General features: G+C 43.2%; 1 protein-coding gene and 1 long non-coding RNA gene across 2 annotated transcripts in view; both read right to left on the bottom strand.

Moving 5' to 3' along the window:
- FGF9 (fibroblast growth factor 9) overlaps positions 1-1,839 on the bottom strand; it is a 29,859-nt gene extending 28,020 nt beyond the window's left edge. The window contains exon 1 of the mRNA XM_010400510.4: positions 525-1,839. Coding sequence (XP_010398812.1) covers positions 525-801 — 277 coding nt within the window. The 5' untranslated portion in view covers positions 802-1,839. The remainder of the gene's footprint in view (positions 1-524) is intronic.
- A 10,924-nt stretch (positions 1,840-12,763) lies between these two features.
- On the bottom strand, positions 12,764-25,900 carry LOC109144747. Its single transcript, XR_002045681.3, has 2 exons — positions 25,785-25,900; positions 12,764-17,703 (listed from the first exon to the last, which is right to left on the bottom strand). It is a non-coding gene; the product is annotated as an uncharacterized LOC109144747 (long non-coding RNA).
- Positions 25,901-25,931: the final 31 nt, after the last annotated feature.

Below are 25,931 nucleotides of genomic sequence, written 5' to 3'. Positions count from 1 at the left end.
TGCGCTGCCGGTAAATCCTCGCCGAGCAGCGAACCAGGCAGGGTGTGCAATTCGGGCAGTTACTAGGGCAGGTAATCGGCAGAGAAAACGAAAGAAAAGCCCTCGTCAATTTGCGTATAGGACGAGAGCCACTCCCTCCAGGAAACTCGGTGAATTTTAAATTGTGGTGGTTAATGATTAAAAACCCTTTAAACTCGCGAAAGCAAATCATTCAGCAGAAACGTCCCGAACAAAAATTCCACCACCGCCACCACCACCTCCCAGTACGCGTCTGCTCTTAAGCAGAACTTGGGGCTACACAAACATCGCTACCAAACACCCGGCGACTTCGGCGAGGGCTCCTGCTCCGCCGCGGTGGTGCCGCTTGTGTACATCTGCACCCCCGGACACATTCATTTTTCCCCTCGGCGGATCAACACAAACCCCCCTTCCCGCACGCCTCGCACCCCCCACCGTCCCCCCGCCCGCAGTTCTGCCCCATTATTTCATCACATGACCACTAAAGGGTTAAGGATAATACCTACCAAATCTGCTGTGGTCTTGCCTGGTTCCCTGGATAGTACCATTGGGGAAGATTTCTAAATGAAATCCAGTCCTGCAGTATAGCTGCCTCCGCCTGAGGATCCCCTTTAAATGGTCCAAGTCCGTGACCGCAGGCCCCCTGGGTAGCCCACCTGCCTCAGACTGACCCAGGTGGTCACTTAACAAAACCGGACTATCCACCGGCAAAACGGGCACATTCCCAAAGGGTACTGCATCCTGCACACCGAAATAGTTCCCAACTTCACCTAAGGGAGCCATCAGAAGATTCTGCTTTTAGAGAATGAGAATAAACAATAATGATGGTGCCAAACCCAGGAGATATAAGATTAGGTATATTCCACTCCTCTCCCCTCCCTAGCGCAGTTACAGAGAAAATGTTCTTTCTTCAATCCATTAAATGCATAAATAAAAGTAATATTCTGTTTTGACTGGTACAGGTTCAAGGTCAAACCAGTTAGTCTAAGAAACCACCACTTTATACTCACACACTGACATATTTATAAACATATAGATGTGTATATCTATATAAATGCATATATCCCCAGCTCTTAGCAAGCAATACGGTCTTCAGCCCATCCAACTGTAATAAAGAAAAAAATCCGTAGTTTCTCCATTTGGTTTAAGATAAGAATGACCATAGCAACTTAAATACCTAGGCGTTATAGGGATTTTTTTTTAAGATGCACAGGCTACGTCAGGATTTATGGATTCTGACTCCAGAAAGGCATGCGCTGTTTTTACTCTATAACAGACTGCATACATCAGCATGAATCCTGCAAAGGGGGAGGGGGGAAATCTCACGTTGTTGGCTGAGATAAATCCAAAAAAAAAAAAAGGAAAAAAGAAAAAGGAAAAAAAACTTTTGACGTCCAAATCTATTATCCAGAATTCTCAGGAGGCTCAGCAGATGTCCACTGGTTTAGGATTATTGACGATCCACAAGCAAAGCAGCAACATACAAGCGCTTGTGTCTTTCTTGGCTGGCTCGAAACAGGTGTTGCTTCTGCAGGGCTCCCTGTGAAATGTTGTACTCCAGCACTGAGCTGCAGCTCTTGACTGTGGATCTCCATCCAGCACGCAGAGTGGCGCAGGAAGAGGCATTGGGCTGGGTTTAAGGTAGTCCTGATTGCTGCTGGAAGGATTCTCCGAGGTCCTAGCGCTCAGCCCTACCTGCTGCAATACCGAGCCGCTTCCAGCGCTCGGCACGGCGCGGAGCGGCTCTTGCTGCTCTGCGGCAGCGCGGCGCTCGCCGGCAAATAAATAAATAAGTGGGCGAAACTTTGGGGGAGGAATAAAGCGACGCGATGCTAAATATACCGCGCCCGCCCGCTGCGGGAAGCGGGCTCCTCGGGAGATGCCCGCATAGCCCGAGTCCCCCCTGACATTGGCGGGGGGAGCGGGGCGGGCAGCGCCCTGCCCGCCCAGCCCGAGCTCGGCCCGGGGCCCGGCCCCGCCGCAGGGGAGGCGGAGGCGAGGCCGCCCCGCACCGCTCCGCAGCCCGGCCCCGGCCCGCTCTGCCGCAGGTAACCGGGCTGCCGCTGTCCCAAGCGGGGTTCAAACTCAAGCTCCGGCGAGCAAACCGGCGGGGCGCGGGAAGTTCGGGAGCTGGGGCGGGTAGTGGGGGTCCTTATTGCCCACGCCGCATTTTTTGCCTTCTCCACTGTGGCCCCCCGCCCCGGCAGTCCGCAGCCCTCCCGCTCTGCCCCTGCGCTGCCGGGGGGCAGTTCGGGATGCCGCTGCCGGTGCGGGCAGCGCCGGGGCCCTGCCGCCGCCCGGGACGCCCCGCGGGCCAACCGTGGCTCCTGGCTCAAGAGTGCGGTGGAGGGAAGGAAGAAGCGAGCAGGAGGCGGCATGGGGGGAGACAGGGGTGCAATGCGAAGTACGTATTTTCTTTGCCCCCAACCCCTCCCCCTCTCTCAAAATGAAGTTATTTAAAACTCTCGGGAGAGACTCGGCGAGGGGAAAGAGGGTTTCTGTTTCTTCTTATGATGCCGAGAATTGGTGTTATTGTGGGTTTGCCCTTCGAAAATAGCTGTGTGAATCAGCAAAGGGACAGAGGGTCTCCTGCATTTGCAAAAGCGTTTTTGAGCAGAGCTCAAGGACTGAGGACGATGCGGAGCCCTGCACGAGGAGAGGACGCTCCGGCAGCCCCTTATATTGAGCACAAAACCTAAAGACAGGCTCTTGGGGGAATGGTGGGGGGAGAGAGAGAGACAGGGAGACAAGGAGGAGAAACATAATATCTTGGGGGCTGGGGGAAGAGATTGCACGGTGTGAATGATGATGTGCACCGCTGAGGTAGCGGGGTCCGGGAAGGTCATTGGTGGAGCCTGGAAAGAGAACTCCAGAGAAGGGAAATTTTGCAAGGCGTTTAGTTAGAAATAATCGACTCTGCATGTCCTCCTGCTCGATGGGCATGCGGTGGAGGGGGTGGGTCTCCTTGCCTTCCCCACCACAAAAGCCAGCAGTCCAGCTCTGATTGTTGCAGCTTTCCTGCATCCCCCCACTTGCCAGTGTGACTAAACACGAGAGGAGGGAGAGAGACTAGTTTCCATGTCTAGCGGGGAAACTGCAGCAGGGAAAAGCTGTGTCCTGAATCCACACGGACCTTTAGGGAACTGACTCACGCCAGTGGCGCATGAGCCACCCCCCTTTTATTTGACTCCAGCAGTCTTTATTACAATTTGAAGGACAGGATGTAGAAGCTTTGGAGCAGGGTCACGTCACTCTAGTTCTGTACAAACCCACAGAAAGAAACAGTTGCTGCATGTCAGTCCATGCATTTCAATATGCAAGAACAGAAAAAAAACCACCACCAAAGCAGTAAAGTCATTGCTCTCTGGCAAATAGTTCTGAAGCATTTACCGTTATTTTTAGGATTTAAGGACACTGCTCTCACACACTGGTTGTATCAGTGTGAACAACTGCAGAATGACTTGGGAAAAACTGCAGAACTCACCATGTCAAAAATCATCATTCTTTATCAACTGGATCATGGCAGTACCCAGAGGCCCCATTCAGGGCTCACAGTTCCATTGTGTCGGATACTGTAGACACATGTAATAAGAGAGATGGTCTATGCCCAAAGAGCTTATGATCTTAACCCATGATGAAAGACAACAGGTGTATAGTACAGACCCATGGGGGAAGGATAAGGGAAAAACAGCCTTGAGAATAAAAAGCAACAGGCCCAGCCAGTGACAAGTGTTTGGTGTCAGAAGGAAGTTTTAAGGAGATTTGAAGGAGAACAATAAAGGAGATTTACGGTTACTAATGGGGAGATTTTTCCATGCATAATGGCTAACTTGGAAGAGAACATGAAATTGCTTGTTAAAAAATTGGACTGTGGAAAAGTGAAGGTTTGTGCCACTGGCAAAGCAGAGGGGAATATTGCCGAGTGACCATAAGGGCCTCGTATCTGGTGTGCTCTCAGTCTAGAAGGAACTGGGAAAGAGGTTCCCAGGTCCTTTCTAGTGCTTTAAATTTACATTTCTAGTCCCAGTAAAGAGTATTATATGGAATTTTTTTCTCTAGTCCAGGCTTCAGTATTTTCTGTCTTGCACTTCACACCAGCTTACCTTACGAAAAATATCAGAAGGTAAAGAAGAAAGTATTGATATAGTTGCCTTTTTTTTTTTTAAAGGGACTTAAATGAAAGCCCATAGGTTATTTGCTATAGGAAGTTTAGTGTTATAAAAGTGTTATCTAAGTTGAGGCATCAATGTCTGAATTACTCATAAGTATCAAAGCCACACATGAATTATGCAGGACATCCCCAAAATTATACCCATCTGTGAGTAGGTGGTGTTCCAACCTTGCTTCACATAAAATCTATGTGTGATGTGTAACGCCAAACTTACCCCTTACAGAAGTTTGGCATTGCTGATACCTGGGGCTGTATTAAAAACCTACACTTTTATCCCCAAGACACTGAGGCAGGAACATCCCTAACTCCCCTCTACTAGAGATTCACACCCACTTCCCTTATACCCTCCTGGAATTAAAGACTGCATCTGCCACAGTGAGTCATCAAGAGCTTACTCATCAGCTTTATGCAGGATTTTAACTCCTGAGAGCAGAACTGGTCAGAAGGAACCTGCATTTCTTGAGGAGCTCCTGGCACACACTCTTCACATGTACCACACTAACGTGACATCTCTGTCAGGTTTCAGTTATTATGACATTTTTAAAAGAAAACTGTTTCACCTGTACTCAGCCAACTAGTCCAGTTTTAAAAGATCTTTTCACATATCAATTTTTGAGTGTCAAAAAATAATTCAGCCTGCCAAAACAGTTTTTTCTTGGGTTTCTTTTTTGTTTTGTTTTGTTTTTTTAAATCCCCCTATATTGTATAATTTCACCAAGATCAGGATCTTATTCTGGACCTTTAATGTATCTAACTCATTTATTTCCCAACCCTTCAGACAGAGAACTAAAAGACTTAGTTATTAAAAAGAGAGGTCTTATGACTTTCCCATGAAACACACGGCATTTGCAATTTTTACTAAAATGTCTTGAGGCAGAAAACTTTTTAAAAGTTCTTTTTTAATATATAAATGGAGAATAATATAAAAAGTAATGCTATTTTCAGTTTTCTTGACAAATAAGATTTTTAGGGTATTTTAAAGCATGATATAAACCTGGATATGAGACTATTAATTAATCTTGTGTCACTTGAGGCTGCTAGAATTGAGACATCAAGATATAAACTGCTTGTTCTTTAACATAGAGAAATAGGAACAATTTTAGGGCACAAATCATCTGACCTATTCTAGGCATCTACTTTAGGATGACATGACTCATGCTCTAAAGATGCTTAATTCTTCCTCGTGTATGGAGGGAGCCTATATTAGATGTAGACTTCTACATGACAGAGGTCTAGATAGGACTGCATGGATCCCACCTGCTGTGTTATACATGTGATTGAGCATTTCCCCAGAATGGCTGGTGAGGGCACTAAACTATTAATACAGCTACACAAATTAACACTCCAAAGAAAACTTATGTGATATCAGCAATGAAAAATTACTGAAAGTCATGATTATCAAACCTTAGGTTGACTGGAAATAAAGAAAACATGTGAAAACAAAACAAAGAAAAAAAAGCTATGTGATTCAGTTAACCAGATTAATAAAAAAAAAAATGTCTAGAAGTTTAGAGAATTTAAACTAGAGGAACGTATTTGCTTTCTCACTTCAGAGACTGTAGAAAAAACAGCAGTATTTATGACAAAAAAGATTCCTATAAGAATTCCAGAATTCAGCAGGAAAGGGCATGTTCCCAGTTCATCAAATTTTCATGCTAGAATAGCATAAAACATGCAGTTTAGATGGAAATCTCCAAGAAAACACCAGCGTCAGTGTCACTATGCAATACACAGCAACAGTAGGATATCTAATATGGATTTTTCATGGTGTTACGGTATTTTGCTGTGTACAGGAATTAGTGAATTCACGTAATTAAACACTGGCAGAATATGATCTTTGTGACCATCCTAGGGAGGGAGTTATTAGGTTCCACATTTTAAGACTTCTTGATTTAAACGCAAAAGTAATACTGCCATTACCAGTCAGATAGAGTCAAGTGCATTGGCACAGGTGTCAATACAATCTTTTTGAATGCATGTCCTTGTTGGTGATACTTGAAGGTAGATAAGGTGATGTAAGTATCAAAGCTGCCAAATACATTTGAAATTTCTGTGATGTGTTTATTCATACATAGCTTTTATCTGCTGATTTTAGTAATGAATTGATTGTCCACTCCATTTCAAATCCCTCCAGCTCAAGAGCCAAAGGGCCACTGATTGGAAAGAGAAAAGGGTAGGAAATCAGTTGCCATGTGTGCCGGTGACTGCAGAGGCCTCCACATGGCAACCAATTTGTGTGGCACAGCTCACAGAACTGCTGATTGTGAGAACCTGTTTGCCACGGCCAGCGTTTTGCCTTGTGCACCTTCCCTGCCCAAGCACACACGGTGTCTCGTCAGAGGTTTCTGCCTTCTTCATGCTCCCATACTGTCGGTGCTCAGTTGTAGCTGCAGTCTCAGCAGGGTTTGCCAGCAGGCTGTAGGGCATCCCCGAGGCTCTTCCTTTGGCTGATATTCTTCCTCTGTAGATAGTTCACTACCTGAAAGATGAGGCGGCCTTCATATACCAACCAAGGCACACAGCTTGACCATCAGCTGGACGCTACTTACCAGCGCTAGACTGGAGCTGCAGCCAGCAACCAGGTCCTCGCCACCTTGACGGGCAGGGATAAGGCGCCTCTCGGCCCCTGCCCATCTCGGCAGGAGCTGGGTGTGTGCCCCACTTACCGCTCCATGTGCGCCGCGGCAGGCAGAGCAGCAGCCCGGTGTGCCGTCCCCCGACGGAGGAGGTCGGTGCCAGCTCCATGATGGCTCTATGCCCGCTTTCTGGAACGGCCAAAGGCCTTGGGAGCTTTCCCCATGGAAGGGACTACCTCTCCCTCCATGGCACCGTGGCCACCCAGGACATCTCATGCCGAATGGCCCTGAGCGCGGGCCTGCAGCGGCCACGCAGGGCTTCTCCTCCCCACGGGCCCGCGGCGCTGACCCCGCCGGGGCAGGAGGGGCCGGGCGCGGCGGGCCGGGGGCTGCGGGGCAGGGGCAGCCGCGCTTGTGCGGGGCTCTCTTGCCCTCTAGCGGGCGAAGCCAGCGGGGCGGCCCCGCCGTGCCCCCGGCCAGCGCTGCCGTGCCGCTCTGCCGGAGCCCGCGGCCCGCTCTGCCGGAGCCCGGCTCGAGCCCCGGGACAGCCCCGCCGCACGGCGCCGGCAGCGCGGGCGGACGGGCCGGGGCCGCGCCTTGGGGCCGGGCTGTGCTGCGGGCGCCGGGCAGCCGGGCTGGGCAGCGCGGCAGGAGGAGTGCTCCGTGCAGAGCGCCTGTTCACAATGCCGCCAGCAGCGCTCAGCCACCTGCGGGGAGAGCGACCCAGCGCCACGGTCCCAACCAGCAGCACAAGAGCTGACGAGCAAGGCCATAATGGGGCAGTCAGAGACACCATTCGTCTTTGCGATCCCTTCAGCCGGTTGTGGTAGCTGACCATGACTCCTTAGCGGCGAGCACAGCTGCGGATGGGGAGCCAAAGGGGAGCACGGGACTATGCACCCCAGTTGCTGGGCAAGCATCGTGTGCCCGCTGCTGCTGAGGACGGCAGCAGTTGCTGAGGACAAGGGAGTGCCGGGCAGGGGCCATGCAGCGACCTGGAGGCAGCTCTGCATCAGCTGAGTAGGGGTGGAAGTGGTGCTGGAGGCTGTGTTTGGGAAAGGGGAGGACATCTATGCATGCTCATGTGGGGTGTTCTGACACATCATAAGAAGATCAGTTCTTTAAGTTGTGTAGCCTGTGTTTCCTAAGAATTCTCCTTTTCTGCTAACGGTTTAGAAAATATTTCAGTATCGTCATCTCCATCATCCTCCTCCTTCCCAGTTCCAAATCTATAAAAACTTAGTCCTTTCCTACATTATTTTAAATGTACTGTCTCCATCTAAAAAAACTTCTTACACCATCACTAGGAATTCTTGCTTTATGTTTTAGAAAGTTAATCTTTCTTTTTAAAACTGTCAGTGACTTTCTTCCTGTAGACTTCAGCTTGACTTTATCACTCTTCCCATTCTGCAAAAAAATTTTATACTTTTTCTCCCTCCCAAATTCAAAAATTATTTTCAGTAGTATATATTGCATTTTTACTCTGGCTGTTGTTGTAACCACTGAACCACAACAGGCTTAAAAGTTATCCTTTTCATGAAATATAGCTTGTTAGCCATCTAACAGAATTCAGAATTTGTTTTCTTCCTCTAAAGCTTTCCTACTCTCACTCTCATTTATAATTTCCCACTTTTGGGGAATCACTGATACCTCTGGGGTGGCTGTCCTCTCTCGTTGTGATTTCTTGAGGTAGGGTAGTGATGAGAAAGTCCTCTGTTTGCTGGTAGTGAATAGAGTTGGGTCACTTGGAATGCAGTCACTTGGAAACCTCCACTCTGCTACAGTTATTATAATCCTTTGCATGCCTGTGTCTGTTTCATTTGCTTAAATGTTATCCAATTACTTTGTTGATAACTAACATATTTTGCGTGGTTTTGCCTGATGATTTTCTTAATCATTCTGTTGCTATTTCACCAATAACTCAACAGTATGTAACTGCACTCTGATTCAGTGATGTGAAGGAAAAGAAAATAATATAACTGGTTGCTTTAAATAACTACCCTGGATATATACTCATGCTTTCCTTTTGGTTGGCAAAGACAAAAGTATCTCTGACTAGAATCTTGCTTGTTTCTCCTGAACTTACTGCTTTTACAGCAAGACTGGAGACCCTGCCGTCTTGTACAGGGAGCAAAGGGGGAGAAACTGGAGAAGTCAGTAGCTGTGGGGAGCCGAGGGACTGTACAATTACAAAGCCATTCCCCACAGAGGACTGCCATCTTCTGTTTAAGCCATTTCTGTTTGCCCAATCTGAGTAAGTTTATCAAGGGACTGGGCAAAAGGTGAAGGAGCAAAGAGAAGGGACCACACTGTACAAATTGCCATCACTGTAATCTTTTCATATGATGTTGCAAGCTACCAAAAATATTTTATATAGTGTCCCATTTGCTGGTGAGAAATTGGAAATGCCTGTGATGTGTATCTACAGATAAGGAGTTTTTCTACTCCAGATTTTTGCCATGAACAGCTGCAACCCATGTTTGCTGTTACACAAGGAGATAATAAATGGCAATAGCTGTCTCTTCTAGGCTAAAATAAGAGAAAATCAGGCTTTCTAGAGAAGGAAAAATAAACTTAACAACAGTGGTTCTGAGCTACTACACAGCCCTCAATGTGACTCTCCCTTCCTCTCTCTGGATCTCAAGGCACTGCTTTTATGAGGGTCACCAACACACTTCTGAGTACCAGGCTGTATCTTTATCCCTAGCTAGAATATCTCCTCCCTGAGGACAAGTGGAACAGAAAAGATTATCCATTCCTTTGCCCCCACTCCTCAAAATTCATACTGGTTTCCATATCCTACCCTTCATTTCTCAGAAAAAATTGTCAAGGAGATGAAAAGCTCCCTATTAACAAGAATTTGCTTCTCTGCCTTCATAGCTGCTCTTGACAAAAAGCAGCTTTCCCACCCTGTTGTTTAGATTTCATCAAAGTCTGCAAACTTGAAATCTGCCATAGGAATTTCAGTCCCCTCCCAGAAGCTGTTATTCCAAGAGAGCTTAGAAATTCATCAGAGGGTCTAAAAAACACATCAGCACTGGGAATCCACAACTAGGATTTCACGCCAGAAATAGATGCTGCCTGAACTACTTTGCTTTTTCTAGGCATTGCAGTGAAATCACTGACAGGCAATGGGGAAAGAAACTGTTCAAGAGGTTCCTGTGCTTCCTCTGCTTTATATATTGCTCTAAGTTTGAGGAGGAGAATGAAAATTACTGTCAGGGATTCTCAGGGACTGACTTTATAGCACAGCCAAGCACTGAGAACTCACTTCTGCAGATACAGACAAATTGGCTGTGACTACCTTGCCTTTACTGCAGTAGCACTGCAGCCAACAAGAACTAAGCATGCAATATTGAGACATCAGGCAGACATCTAGTATTAGGTATTCTGCTTTTTTTAATGGGGCACAGGCTTGTGAAGAAACACATGGCAAAACCAAAGGAAAATTATCTTGCCAAGCCTCATGTTATGCTATTTGTATAAATCTTGATATGAACAAGCACAAGGAATTCGCTTGACCTTTCTGGAATTCATACCTTGTGTCCCTGTAATCATCTGAGTGTTCCAGCTCTGTATCTGGGAACCTGGTTCTGCTGCCCTGCTGGGGGCTGCTAAGGAGAGCTCTGATACACCGAGCTTGTAAGCTCTCTAGAGTAGATGTTCTCTGCTTTTGTCTTCCAGTGGGGTGATGGTGATGACACTGCAAACCCCACTCCTCAAAAAAAAATAGAGCAAACTCCCATCTTAGGTAAGCTATCACAGAACCGCTCTATTGCTGGAGCTTTGACAATTGACATGAATGCAAGACAAGCAAATTCGAGTCTTTTATTCCCTCAGGTAAAAAATCCTTTTATAGTTCATCATTGCAAACACTCAGAATTTGTGGGCCATTCTAAGTCACAGCTTACATAATTAGGAAGCTGTGGAAGTCACCACAGAACAGATGAAAGCAAAACCCAGGTACACCAAGCACAGGGAGATGAGCCGAAAATCTAAGAACTGCTTAAACATTTACAGAGTCATGCAGTGAATTTCTGGAAAGACCGTTTGCAGTCCAGGTGCTCAAAATACGTGACTCTTAACTGTAAAAGTGTGAGGACTGAGGGCTGAGTAAATGCTCTTGAAGTCCTCTCTGTAGATTTGATTGTCACTAAATTTTTCCTGCATGCAGGTTTTGGTCCAGTAGTCCCCATATTTTATTTATAATTTAAGTCATATGCTGCTTTCATAATTTTTTGTCTAGTCATTTAAAACATCTTTGCACTGTATTCAGACAAGACAAGTCTTGGGGGTTATTACTATTATATTTTCCATTTTCCTTCGGTTTAAGCAAACTCTATATAGCACAGAGTTTATGAAACACTTCAAAAACACTTTGAAACTTTACTTCAATGCTACTCAAAAGTTGAGGCATTAGAGTTGTCTGTTAACAAAGAGAATGAAGCTTATTTCTTAACATTTCTGTAAGGTAAAAATAAATCTCTAAGACTTTTAAGTAAGTTTTTAAGTGATCTCAAACACTCATTTGTAACACAAATGCCACACTCAAAAATAACCATGCTGGTAACATGCTTTGAAAAAGTAAGCCATTTATAAGGATGTTTTACAAGTGGAGTCTCTCCTCAAGAACAGATAATCAAAAACTTCCATTACTGAAATATCATTAAATTATGCATTTATAAGAGCAAATATTCAAAAAATGGAGCACAAATTAAGACTGAAAGGCTAAGATTCTCAGAACTGTTGTTGTTGTCTCTTTTTAACCAATTGCATTCAAAACCTCTGAAGACATCTTACCTGAGTGCTCAGTAAGTGAACTGCAGGAAGTACTTGGGAGAAAAATAGGTTCATTAAGATCTCTTCATAGAATCATAGAACTGTTTAGATTGGAAAAGAACTCCACGATAATTGAATCCAACCATTAACCCAGCACTGCTGTGTCCACTGACACTAAACCATGTCCCTAAGTGCCACATCTACACGACTTTTAAACACCTCCAGGGATGGTGACTCCACAACTTCCTGGGGCAGTCTGTTCCAATGATTGACAACTCTTTCCATGAAGAAATTTTTCCTAATATCCAGGCTAAAACCTAGTCTGGAACAACTTGAGGCCTTTCTCTCTCATCCCGTTGCTTGTTACCTGGGAGAAGAGACCGATCCCCACCTGGCTACAGCCTCCTTTCAGGCAGCTGTAGAGAGGCATAAGGTCCCCCCTGAGCCTCCTTTTCTCCAGGCTAAACACCCCCAGCTCCCTCAGCTGCTCCTCACAGGACTTGTGCTCCAGACCCTTCCCCAGCTCCGGTGCCCTTCTCTGGACACGCTCCAGCCCCTCAATGTCTTTCTGGCAGTGAGGGGCCCAGAACTGAACACAGGATTGGAGGTGTGGCCTCAGCAGTGCCGAGTACAGGGGCACGGTCACTGCCCTGGTCCTGCTGGCCACACCACTGCTGATCCAGGCCAGGATGCCATTGGCCTTCTTGGCCATCTGGGCACAGCTGGATCATGTTCAGCTGCTGTTGACCAGCACTCCCAGGTCCTTTTCCACCAGGCAGCTTTCCAGGCACTCTGCCCCAAGTCTATAATGTTGCACGGGGTTGTTGTGACTCCTCAATGTCTTTAACTATTTATTTACTTATGTCCTAAGTAAGGTAAGGATTTCAGTGCCTGAGGTTAAGCTCCCACTGTTTAAAATTCCTGGCCTCATCTTTTTGTAGTGAGATTACACTTCCATTAATTTGTGGCACTTTTTTCATGTGAAAATTTAAAATACTCACTTTACATCACTTCATACCTCCTTAGCTCTTCTGAAAATTATGTCAACCCAGTCTAATCACTACAGGTTTCCTATTTCACAGGATACATAGACTGAAGATTTCCTATTTCATGGATATACAGCTATGATCTTTGCTTTAGAGTATTTGGGTAGTCACAGGGGTAATCCTGCCAGGAAATGGAGAACAGACATGAGCTGCCAAGAAGGCTAAAAAGCATATTACTTTTTAATTCATGGTACCTTTTTATTCACATGATTCTTAAGCAAACTGAAGAGAAAAGCTGGTGCAGGCAATAAGACAGCATGCAATATACACCGCGAGACAAAGAACATTTCGAACTTCAATACTAAATTCTGCCTGTAACTGGCCTTCCCAGCAATTCCTTTCAAGAGTAGTCCTTAGATAAGCTATTCCTGAGTAGAAGGTAAAATTACATAGTTTTTACATCCTTTAAACAGCATTTAAGCACAGAGATCACAGTCTTTACTCCTTTTATTATTAAACATGGAGGCAGTCTGGCTCCTCTACACTCTTTTAGGTGGGCAGCACAGGCATACAGCTCGCAGCTATTGTGTGTTCAGGGACTTGGGGCTGACTGCAGCTGCTTTGACCCTCAAGACTTCACCCACCCTTGTCAGGCTGCAAATGCAAATCCTACTTCTGTCCACTGGCCAAAAATATTCAGCAGGAACCTCAAACCTCCTGAGGCAAGATTCACACAAGTGGCTCCAGTTTCAACTGCTTGATGGTATAGAACTGCATGAGCTTAACCAGTCTTTCTCCAAGGGGAAATATAAACAGCTCAACTCAAGGTCAGTTATGCCCAGAACATTACACAACATTAATTCACACTGAGCTGGAGAGGACAAGTTCCTGACATTGCACTCTTTCTTAAATATATTCACAAATGCAGGCACCCTTGCTCCTCCTAATGCTGATATTTAGAATACATGTAACTGCTGAAAATTAATATCCATCAGGCTGCATTTACCAAAAAAAAAAAAAAAAAAAAGACAGTTCCATCTTCAATGAGAACCAAACTGGGTATTTAAACACACAAAAGAAGAAAAAGGCAACATTCCTATCTCATGAGAGATACAGGTCCCAGTCCACCAAACAAACCACCAGTTTAGACTGACAGGCAAGGATTTCTCATGCTGCAGAACGCTGTCTCATGCTCTTCGGAGGATGTCTGTTCCCAGTCACAACAGCCTAGCTGGCTCCCATCAGTTCCAGCATTTCAATAGTACTAACTGCTGCTGCATGGCAAGTAGTGTTGAGTCTGCAGAAACTCATCCAATCTCTTTTTGCTGACAGTATAAGCTATGAGATTACAGCGTCATGTGAGCTGTTTTTACGTGTTGTGTTCTGGGGTTTGTTTTCTCCCTCTGATTGCTTATAATTATTGAAAGGTTCTTATCCTTCCCTGCTTCTTTACTTTTTGAGCAAGACGCAATCAACTCAATTCACTCATCTCTGATCTCATCTCCAGTTCTGCTCTCAGTATGGAGCTATCTCATCAGCTCCACATTTCACTGCTGCCTTGCCTTTCTTCTTAGTCATGCTTTAATGTGGCTGTTTGATGACTAAAGCAAGAAATACTTACTCATGTACTGTGTCCTCAAGCTCTGAATCACTGAGCATTTAGCACAAAATTCTAGCACTTTGCTCTTAAGAATGACACCCAGAGACTTTGCAGTGGGTATTATGACATTTCATCATGTTCCTCCCTTTCTACTAAAAGTTCATTTAGTTCTTCTTCTGTAACAATAAGATCCTCTTCAACTTTTTTTTACCAAATTTGTCATCCTCAAACTATAAGGTTCCTCAAAGAACTATGTCTGTAAAACAGAGACTAAAAGAATAGGGAATTCAAGAACAAGTCCGCGTATCTTCACATCAGCTATGGCCCCTGTACCATAACCTCTTTGTCAAAACTACCTTCAGCACCAAGCCCTCTGCCTTGTAGCACAGACATCTTCTGAAATGACAGGAGCTAATATATCCTCCTCCTCCTCCTCCTCATGATGTGAGCATTCTCAGCTGTGGAGGGTTACAGCTACGGCAGAGCCAGATGAAGAGCTGATTTACTGTGTCCTGTCAATGATGTACCACATCCATACAGAGACAATCCCCTTTGCACAAAGTGGTCAGTAGAAATGCTCAAACCTCGAGCTCTTCCTTTAATTAAGCTTTTCAATATTAAGCAAAATTTCAGACTTTTTTTTTTTTTTGTCTTTCTTTGTATTTGTGTGACCATTATTCTCAGTGATTTCTAAGTGACAGTGTACCTTCAGGAGAGGAATACTCTATGACATCTTGGTTCTCTGGAACACCTCTTTTTTATTCTTGTTTAACTCTTCTGCCAGTTTTAATACAGCCAGCAGTCTTTAACAGATGATGAACCAAAGAGAACCACAACTTCAGATTTTAAATATCTGGAAGTCTGTAGAAGTCCCCAGGAAAAAACAAAAACTCTGCTTCAGTTTAAATTGCGTACAGACTGGCAGCACCTTTGGAATTAAAAGTCTCCCCAATACAAACACAAGTAATGTAATCCCAAAATAACAGGCTGTCTTAACACATATCGATACATAAAATACAATCTGTACCACAAATTTGGTTAGGAGGGTTGAGGGACCAAGACTCAGAGGAGACTAACATGAGCTCCAAGAAAAGGAAAAGACTTCTTTTATTGGGTTTCTGTTTGATTGGTTTTGAACAGGCCTTTTATTCAGCACTTCCTGACATGAAACCCTGATCCAGAAGCCTTCCAAGCACAAACCCCATCCAGAATTCAGCAGAAGTTCAGTGGATGCAGAACTCACGGGATTACGTCTGGTACGCTGTGTACAGTGGCAAGTGCTCATATATGCACATAAACAGCAGCATCTCCTTTCTAACAGAAATTTAGAGATTTGTAGGCAGAGTTGCAGTGCTACATTATAAAGGGACACTGTAAGTCACCGAAAAATCTAAAAAGAGAACACTCTTTCCCCTGAATTGAGGATTTTGGGCTGAGGTTCTAACCTTCATTTCAGTTTGTGACAAGTAAAAGCTACAGATAAATAAAAACAGCATTCCTCTTTGTCCTCTCATCATTGTAACACTCTTGATCACAACATTATTAGATATTTTTCAGGCTGCTAATTCAATGCCCACCAGCAATTATTCTCTTTCCTCTTCAAGCACATTCTTAATGTTATCCCATCCAAAATTCAAGTCTGGTAAATACAATAAATTTGATTATAACTTAGATTCCCTAGTTATTAAATTTGTGTCTTTTCAGAAACCAGGCTGAATCTAAAGGAGAAAAAGCAGCAAATTATACCTGACAACTTTAATGCACTTATAACTATATGAATAAAAGATGTGATTCATCATAGATAGTAAGTCTTGCAAAAACTTTGGGTGAGATGAGAAAATAATGCTAACAGCTTTGCAAAACTACTTATAATTTAAAATCATTTGAGTGCCGGGGAAAATGTGGCAGATTCTGAAGACTACAAAGTGGTCCAAATTGCATTAAATTTTCTCTTGCAGAATTTCTCTTTTTGTGACAGCAGTAATTTTTACTTTCATAACGGCTGATGTAAGATCAGCTATGGAGAATCGAGACAAGACACCTTTTGTGAGTAAACATCTTACCATTCTCTGATTTGCTAGAGGACAGTATAAACCCTCACTTTGTATTCACAAGCCTAACACACAGTATTTTTTATTACCTCTATGACAATAGAGTTGTGTTTTGTACAGTATCAGTATGTAACTGCAGCATGTACAGGAGAAGGCAGGACAGATGATATCAATGTCTAAACCCACTTCTGTAGGACATTCAATATTTGTTCTGGCTAAGCTGTTTCTAAGGGTAGGGGGTGAAGATGATGAATAAGGCAGATTAGGTTTTAGGCCATCAAGTGTATGTAGAAACACAAAAGATAAGTTCTGGACTGAAGTCCAGAATAGTTTTGAGAGTGACTTCAAGCATCTTAAATCTTAGAGATTGTCTCAGGGAATATAAGGGATTTTTAACTTGTATCATTATATACAAAGGAATTAGAATGAGGTGCACTAAATAAGGCATAAAGGTAATGGTAGTGGTTCCCACCACGCTTTAGACATTTTTTCTTACATCTTCTTGTTACTTGCTTTTATTGGACCATAGTCTGTCCTATCTCTTCAGAATGTAAGTTACAACAAATTAGAATCAGTGGGGTTATAGCTAGGAAAATTTAAAAACTACATGTAAGATGGATATAAGAAAGTGGTAGTAGTAGCATCAGACTGACAGACATCCTTGGATTTAAAATCAAACATGGACGCCAAAAGTTTGGTAATGCAGAAATTTTTATTTTATTTTTTAAAATGTGCAATAATCAACCAGAAACTGGCCAAATAAAGCAATATTTGCAGAAAATGTTACAAATAGTGTCTGCCTTCAGGGATTATTTCCAGTTCTGTCATTGCCTTGTTTTAAGATCTTAGGCAAGCCATTTCAGCCTAATGTGTTCCATGGTACAAAAAAAAAAGGTACTCAACCTCTAGTGACCCTCCACAGATGCTGTAATACCTAGTTCTTGGTAAGGTACCCTAACCTTTCAGAGCAGCAAGGTCCCCTGTTGCTCTCCCTGCAGGGATCCTGGTACCATCCCACCAGTGGCAGTTGAGTTTCTGGTGATCAGCAAGTAAACCTAGTTGCTGAATATACACAGTATTACATATAATAAAACAGGGATTATATAAAAAGAGATTGAGGAGGAGAGTACACTAAAAGGAGAAGAAGACAAAAGGGATTCCCTGGGTGTTAAGTCATTTAGATCCTACTTAATCTGTAACAAAAACTGCTAGCATACAATTTATTCAATATAATAATGCAACACTTATTCCTCAAACTTGCCTTCCACTTCGTCCATCCAGGTCTGACAAGAGCAGTGGGCTGTTTGAGATGTTATCAGCACTGACAGACCACTGTCATGGGTAGATTTGGGGTAAGATCACACCATGGATAGTCCCCGGTTTCCAGCAGGTTACCCGCAGACTCTTCTGGTCCTCAGCGCTTCCCTGGTGCCAGCTTTCTGGAGCTTCTCAGGGCTTAAGGAGTGGGAGGCTCCTGACTGACCTAAGGTCCTCTGAGTGAAAATGGCAGTTTCTCTTGCTGCTGTGGAGAACAATAAATAGCTTGCTGTCATCAATCACCCCCTCCCTTCTCTCAGAACCCCACCCAGCTAAACTTAGGGGCAATCTAGCATGGTACAGTGAGTACTCCTAAACGCCTTCAACTACCACAGGCAAGTAGGCAGGTATCCTCTGGAACATTGGATAATCTACCTTTGTGAGCTCTCTCCAAACTCTCTCTGCAGCAGATGATAGGAGTAATGTCTGAACTGACAGAGGATATACATATTTTTCATGCAAGTCAAGACATAAAAAAGACATAAATTCCAGTGCTCCCAAATACAGATGTTCATATGCCCAGTAACAAGTTAGTACACAGGGGAGAAGTGAGGATATCACAACTTCTCCCATGCAACATTCTTCCCTCAGCTACACCTTGAAGTAACACATCCCTGCTTTCATCTGTCATCAGGGTGGCACCCCATAATCAAACTCTGTCTATCTCCTTTGTTGCCAGCTCTGACAGCATATGTGCCCAGCAAGTTTGATATCCAGATCTGCAAGAGTTCCTTTCCAAGAATCTCTGCAGCAACCATACACAGTAAAGAAAAGCAGTTTACAGTGCAGATGTTTACAGCTGAACAAAAATTATCTCAGTTCCCCTCACAGTCAGAAAGACTGACATGGGTATTTCTTTGGTTGAGATTCAACTGAGCCACTTCAACATTTATCTTGGGATGAGACAAATCATGCCAGAGATGAATACTTACTCCATTAACAAGAGCGTACGGTGATAAATTCGGGTGCAGACACCTATATGTAGACATTTCTTTTCAGTGGGATGAACCTTACCCATGTCTTACACACCCCTGCCCTTTTACACCAACTTCCCTGTGCATGCTTTAGTCCCACCAGTCTCCTCTGTTCCTCAGAATTTAAGTTACGGCTGATTTGCTGTGGATCCTCTGGACTACTTCAGCTGAATCTCTCCATTATAGACCAGGCACAGACAGTATACACCTAAGCTGCAAGAACATGAGACCCACGAAAATGCCATGTGAATAGGAGATTCCCTAAGTCTTGTGAACATGACACAGTCTGTGTATCTCAACTTTTTACTCTTGGTATAGCTTATGCCTTCTTGGACACGTGCAATTCAGATATTCCAGAATACCAACTCCCTCAAGTTCCCCCAAGACCTTTCCCTTCTCTAGAAAAAGGTTATGTAATGGCTTGAAAATCCTCTCTGGGTGTGCTCAGCCAAACAGCTCCCGCATGACTAGTGCCAAATGGGGACTGTCAACTTTATCCATAGCTTTGTCAGGGATTTTTGTTAGTGCCATTATTACTGTGCCTTTGTGAGTGGATCCAACAGCCCCTTTTGATGCAGCTACAGACTGAGGATCCCTCACTAGCAAATATACCAAGACTGCCCACAATATTTACATGAATAGTAAAGCTGTTTTTCAGCTCTGCAAGTGCCAAATGCAGACATCTATGGAAAGAGATTCTCCTGACTACAATGAACTTCGTACTAGGACTTTCAACACTTTTATGAAAGGATCGCAGAATCTTTTACAGTGAAGGTTTGTGTCTACCACACACTCATTCTACTAGGTTAGATCAGACCCTATACTAATTTTAGTTACTAAACATACATACATGGAAAATAATCATGCCTTCCCCTGCTTATACAAAAATATGTGCAATCACAGCTCATAAATAGTGTTCTGAGCAAAAGAAGAAAATGCTGCTTGAAATAATGGAATACATTACAGAAAACAGTAATTTAGAGTTTTATAATTCCTTTCTTTTTCACAGAAATAATTATATATACTTCATCATCTTCAGTAGTATTAAAGACGTGATAGTTAAAGTAACTTTCATTAATAAATCACAGTAGCAATGCAACATGTTATTAATAGCTGCTTTAGACTGCAGTCTGGGAAAAGAAACAAGAAAGAAATACATGATGCTGCTTCCACTTCAACACTTCCAGAAAACATATATTTTAAAAATATTTTACAGGTTAAAATACTGATAATTCTATAATTGTTTCTTTAGTAATACTGTGAAGTAATGCCTTGCCATCTTTATAGTATTTTTTGAACTACATAACAATAATTATTTTAAATTATATCAGTCTCAGTCACACTGCATTTAAAAATATAAAGTCAGAGTCCCTAATAAATCCTTCTGGTTTTTCAAGTAACACAGATAAAATTAACTTTGCTAATCTTGACATGTTTTATTGTACCCTTGTGTACAATTTCTATCCCTCTCTCTTTTTAAGTACAGGATCTATACAGCAGAAAGTCTTAGGCAATCTTAACTACAGTTATTGCTGCCAACTCTTCCTATAAAACTTAGGGTGAAATACTGGTATAATTAAAATTGGTTGCAATGCTCACAGATTTCAGAGAATGAAAGAAAAGAGAACAAACACTCCCTGAAATACAGGAAGGTACCAGCAACACAATTCTATATTTACATAGGAAGCACTGGTAATAAGATTTCAGGAAACCTTATGATTAATATATTATAGGCAAAATACATATATAAATGTATATATATTTGTATGAATATAAAAATACAGGTTAAAAGTCAAAATGATAGGATTTCACTTAGATATAGGTCTCTCTTTAATCAGTGCTAGCAGCATTGCAGAAGAATTCTTGCAAGGGAAGAAAAATGAAGTAAAACCTATTCAGCTGGAAACATGAGGAAAATACAACTGCTAAAACACATAATGTAATTCTATTGAACGTTAAATGTTTTCAGTGGACCTCTATTATTGTTGCAAAAGTGCCATGGGATCTTATCATTAAAAGATAAAACAGCAGTTGAATCACAGTTCTCACCTAATAGCAAGAAAGTCCCCAGTCTTCAAAGATTTATGTATACACTAATTTTATGCAGTTGAAGAACCACAACTTGTTTCAGACCACAGAATTTTTCAAATTGCTTAAAATTAGGCATAATATATGAAACTTGTCACAGAATCGAGACCTATAGCCTTACTTGGAAAGTCATAGCAAACATACTTTTCAAATTAAAAAATGCATATTCCTTCACAAGAGAGTATCAGTCTTGATTTGTCTTTTGTATTCACATTAGTGTTTAAGCAGTCTGTGTACCATTTCTTTTATGAATCAAATATTTATCACACAAAGGTCACTGCCAACTTAGAAATTGTATTTTAAAATCTTTCCAGTTCCATTACTGGTATCTTCCATTCCCAAACTTTTTTTTTGAGTAAGAATTTTGCTTTCAACTTTTTTCTCTGATTTTAACTTAACTTAAAAAATGTAATTCTGAAGTTTGAGGGAACTTGCTACATAAGCCAGAAATGTTTTTCAGCTAACTAAATACAAAGAGTGTGGGGAGACAGTGTGTTAGAAAGGTCAGTATAAATGAATGCTATGAGAGGTATTTGGGGACACATATCTGAGATAAATTTTAATTCTTTTCCTTTTAAATGGACTCTATCATGATAAGCTTTCAAGTAACTTTAGCAAGTTGGAAATATTTGAAGATAAGCTATATTTATAGTGTAGCTCCTAAATGCAAAGATTGCTGTGAACTCTTATTTATGAGCTGAATAGTGTTATCTAGCTACAAAATGTTCACTTTTTTTTTCAGTTTTACTAGTGGATGGATGTTGACTGTCTGGTAATTAGTTCCATTTCCACCACCTCCAAAGCATACAAAACAATGGGACTTTTTGTAAATTAACAGCACATTGTCATGTTAAAAGATTCTTCATCAGAGGAAGGTATTTCAGATTCCTTGAAACTAATCTCTCCTCTATTTGTTGTTTGGAGGGGGTTTTTTTGTTGTGGAGGAGAGATGGGTAGAAATTACAAAAATGCTCAAGGTTGAACAGGGCTCTGAGCAAGCTGACCTAGCTGAAGGTGTTTTTGCTTATTGGAGGGAGGTGGACTAGGTGACCCTTAAAGGTTCTAATCTGTGAATAATAATCTTTCTAGCACACAAAGCAGCTTTGAAAACCCCTGAAGTCAACCTCTAGCCTTCAATATGAAGACCTTGGTAGGACTTTTGAGACTCTGGATAGAGATCAAGGTATCAGCTGGCCAACTTCTGTGACTGTCCAGTTCTGTCCAATTACCCTGTACCTTTCTAAGTATGCTAAGAACATTTTGTGTTACCACTTTTTGGAAAACTTGTCTTCCCTGCGCTTACATCCTTACCTGCTTCAGAGTGTTTGTCTTGTAATCATAGGCAAGCGGATTGTTCTCATGTTTGCTAAAGTAAAATAGAAGTGATATTCTTAAGAGACCACATAAGTTTGAAGGGGCTAGAGAAGGCCTGGCTTTGTGAGACCTTCCATTTCAATCTGCTGTCTGACTTTGGGCAAAATACAATCTTACGATCCAGTTCCTGACTTACAAAGCCAAGCACTGATATTTCTTGTCTTCTGATTAGCTTGTCTGTTCAGCTCTGCCAGGAAAGTATCAAAATACTGTTAGCACACTGCATAGCCTACTAAAATCTCACATTTGGTTGGAGCTTACTGTCATATGTACTTATGTTAAATAAGTCAGACCACTCCCACGCTATTTCTCGTGAAATGAGGACATGTATACAAAAGATAGCTTGCCAGCTTCCCTCTCAACTTACAAATGGCTGATCATTGCCTTCTCCAATCCAGTTTATGCAGCATTTGAAGGGCGGGAAGACAGACAACCATGATGGGTGGTCCTCAGACTAACTGACTGAATCCAGCTCTCAAGTCTTACGCTGCAAGAAAGGGTTTAGACAGAATGTAACAGGAGTTAATTTAAGCTGTTCCAATAGTAAATGAATGCTGGCACTAAGCCTAATGCTCTTGAGGGGATTGGAGTTCTAGCACAGAGTGAATCCTTCTTGGAACTTGGCCTAACACTCTTAAAAGACACTGAGATGTGGAAGTGGACCTTCAGGCATCAGGAGATGTATGTTTACTTGGTACTTTTAATTTTATTTTTTACTTTGTAACGTAACCTAAAAGAAGTAAGTTTCCGCCACACATGATTTCCTAAGAACGACAGGACTCACAAGGGTTTTATGGTAGTATGTTTTTGTCTTTTGATGTGACTTTACATTATATTCATTACGCCTAAAAAGAGAAGACTGCATTTAAGCATTGTTACATAACTGTTCAGTGGGACTTTGAATCTTAAAGAAAAAATGCATTTTAAACATTTCAGAAAATATTTTATTAGTATTTTCATCTGCTTTTTCAAATTTTCAGCAATGCAAAAACCTCTAGTACAAAGTCTGAAATCACCATGTAGAAAGCATTTTTTAAAAAAGCAGGTATGGTATCTTGCTAAATGTAATGATTTCTGCTTACAAGAGCAAATGAGAGCAAACTGAGCAGGATAGGAAAGGAAGGTAACATTTTAGTGCTGCAGCATATAGTAGCTGACGGCATTTGTCACCACATAACTCAATTTGTCTGGTGAAACTTGTGTTATATTTACCAGACTGTCACTGTCATTTCTACAGACCACAGAGATCTTTGCTTTCTGTCATAAAGTAGTCTGCAGTGATACTGCATGGGGTGAAACAGGACTATGTCTGACTCACCAAGTGTTTTCTAGCTATTTAGGCGTGTGTTCTAGCACTCACAACTGTACCAGCACAGTGACTGTGAGCTAATGTGAGCAGCATTAATGCAGCACTAGCTTCGTATTCCTGAACCCTGCACCCACGAGGTGAATTTACTGTAGAGAGAAGGGGTAGCTAAGGACACTTAACTTGCCCATCAGCATTTCATGCTTGCAGCCATATGAGAATAGCTCTCCATTCACACTGCAGTTGTATCTGTTCCAGGCAGGAAAGTTACCTGAGGAAAGACAAATGACCTACTTATTTGTTTTTACTTAAAGAAAAACTGAAAATGCCTGTTAGAGTAATGAATTAAACCTCCTTGCCTGTGCTGTGGTTGTGTGCTCAACATCAAGGGATCTGGTATTCAGAAATCAAATCTCTCAGCCATCCTTTACAAGATGTTTCTAAGACGTTGCCAGCACACATGAAGTGCTTGCTATTGGCTTATACAGAAAGTAAAGTACTTATAAGGTGTTTGTTCAAATACTATGTGTCAAACTATAAGAGTGGGACGAAAAATATTTTGTCTGTCTAGAGGGAAACAGAAATACACAATAGGAATTTCCTGCAAGTTTTACAGAAGAAGTGGGATTTTGCTGTGTGTTTAACAACTGACAGATTTTGTTCCTATGTTTTATACTGGGATTAAAAAGGCTTTTCCCATATGAGTTAGCTTCTAGGTCTCGGGAAATAGGAAAAAGATTTTGCAATGTACATTAGCATGTAGAGATGGAAATCATTCACCCCGAACGTTGCACTCCTGGGTGATTTTGCAATGAGCAGTCATTTGTGTTCCCCAGAGAAGGTGTTTTTGAAGGGTTTGTATCCTGCTAAGGACTTGGGTCCTGAGATTCCTGAAGATGTCTCAAACACTTCACAGACTGACACTCATTGAACACCCCATGCTAAAGGAAGACTGGATAAATTCTGTGGAGCCATTAGTTAAATGACTGAAATTACTCTCTATGAAACTGAATTCATGACTGAATTCAGGTCAGGGAAGGAGAGTGAACTAAAATTACTTTGGTGGCACTGATGGATGATCACCTTTTGTCGGTGGATAGAGGGCAAAAAAGTATTTCCATGTTTCAGAGCCTGTACCACAACATTTGTGATGTTGACAACACAGTACTAGCTGTCATATCAAAGAGAGGTGAAAGATACAGTTTGCTAAAACAGACTGAGTACTTTCTGAAGGCCTTCAACCAAAGACCGAAGTAAGAGAAAATCGCATGCAGCTGTTCTCTCAGCAGTCTTTCTCCACACTCACATGGAGTCACTACGTGAACTACTTTCATAGCACGGATACTGGTACTGCCAACATACAAATGACATTAAATTTCCTCTCTGCTTTACTTCATATGACCTTATCATTAATTCCCAGATGGCCCAGTTTTTGAATGTGATCAACTAATGTTTGCGTGTAACCAACCAAGACCTAGAGAGCTTTTTAAAAACTATGGCAGCGAGAAAAAAAAAGCACTCTGAAGCATTCACAGTGAATAACTGTCTTTTGGCACGACTGATGACTGCCAACCAAGTCATTCTGTAATGCATCTCAGTTAACACCTCTGCCACGACAATTTCTGTAAACTCATCTTCTGTCATCTGTATTTCATTAGAAACTCTACTCTGCCCTTAAAAAGGATATTCTAAATTTGCTCATGCTTTTGTTGTTTCTGATCTGGATCACACACTGAGCAACACAACCATATGGGCCATCAATGCCTAGAAAATCATCAGCACCGGGTCAGCTCTGCTTGTGGAAGCTCACCTAACCTGCCTTGCTCAGTACCCCGGGCTTCCCGCAGGGCCTCGAACCCCGCTCGTGACCCCTCGCTCCTCTTGTACTCAGCAGTAGGAGTCTGTTCTGGGATAAGAGTCACAACAAGGAATGAGGCGAAGCTGAGCTCTGTGACAGACACAGGGGGGTGGCCGGGACACCCCTGGGGCCGGAGGACCGCTGCTGACATCGCCACTTTTCACTCCCTACCGCACAGGCTCGGCCTTCCGTGCCCCCTCCCCTGACACGACCAAACACCCAGCCCCTGCCCTGGCCGCCTTCCCTCTCCATCAGGAACCCGCCCGTCTCCAAATCGAAGCCTAGAAGGGGGCCCTGCCGCCTCCCCTCACCTGGGGGTCCCCGGGCCGGGACGGAAGGAACGGGCGCACCTCCGCCTGCGCTGCGGAACCACGGAATCAGTTAGGTTGGAAAAGACCTCTGGGATCATCGACTCCAACCTGTGGCCCAACACCGCCATGTCAACCAGACCATGGCACTGAGTGCCACGTCCAGTCTTCCCTTAAACACGTCCAGGGACGGTGACTCCACCACCTCCGAGGGCAGCCCATTCCAATGTCTAATCACCCTTCCTGTGAAGAGATTCCTCCTAATGCCCAACCTAAACCTCCCCTGGCGCAGCTTGAGACTATGTTCTCTCGTCCTGTCGCCTGTTGCCTGGGAGAAGAGGACAACCCCCACCTGGCTACACCCTCCTTTCAGGTTACCTCTCTGCCAGCTCCGTCCCCTCCGGTTGTGCGGGTGGCGTCGCTCCCGCTGGCGGAGCGGGGCCAGGGCGATGCCGGCGGGACCGAGCCGGAGCCGCCCCCGCTCCGCGGCCTCGGGCCCGACACTGCGCATGCGCGGCGCGGCCG

The sequence above is a fragment of the Corvus cornix genome, chromosome 1, assembly GCF_000738735.6.
Source record: "Corvus cornix cornix isolate S_Up_H32 chromosome 1, ASM73873v5, whole genome shotgun sequence".
Taxonomy (NCBI): Eukaryota; Metazoa; Chordata; class Aves; order Passeriformes; family Corvidae; genus Corvus; species Corvus cornix.
Note: the sequence above shows the minus strand (reverse complement) of the source record. Positions and strands in the feature narration are given on the sequence as shown.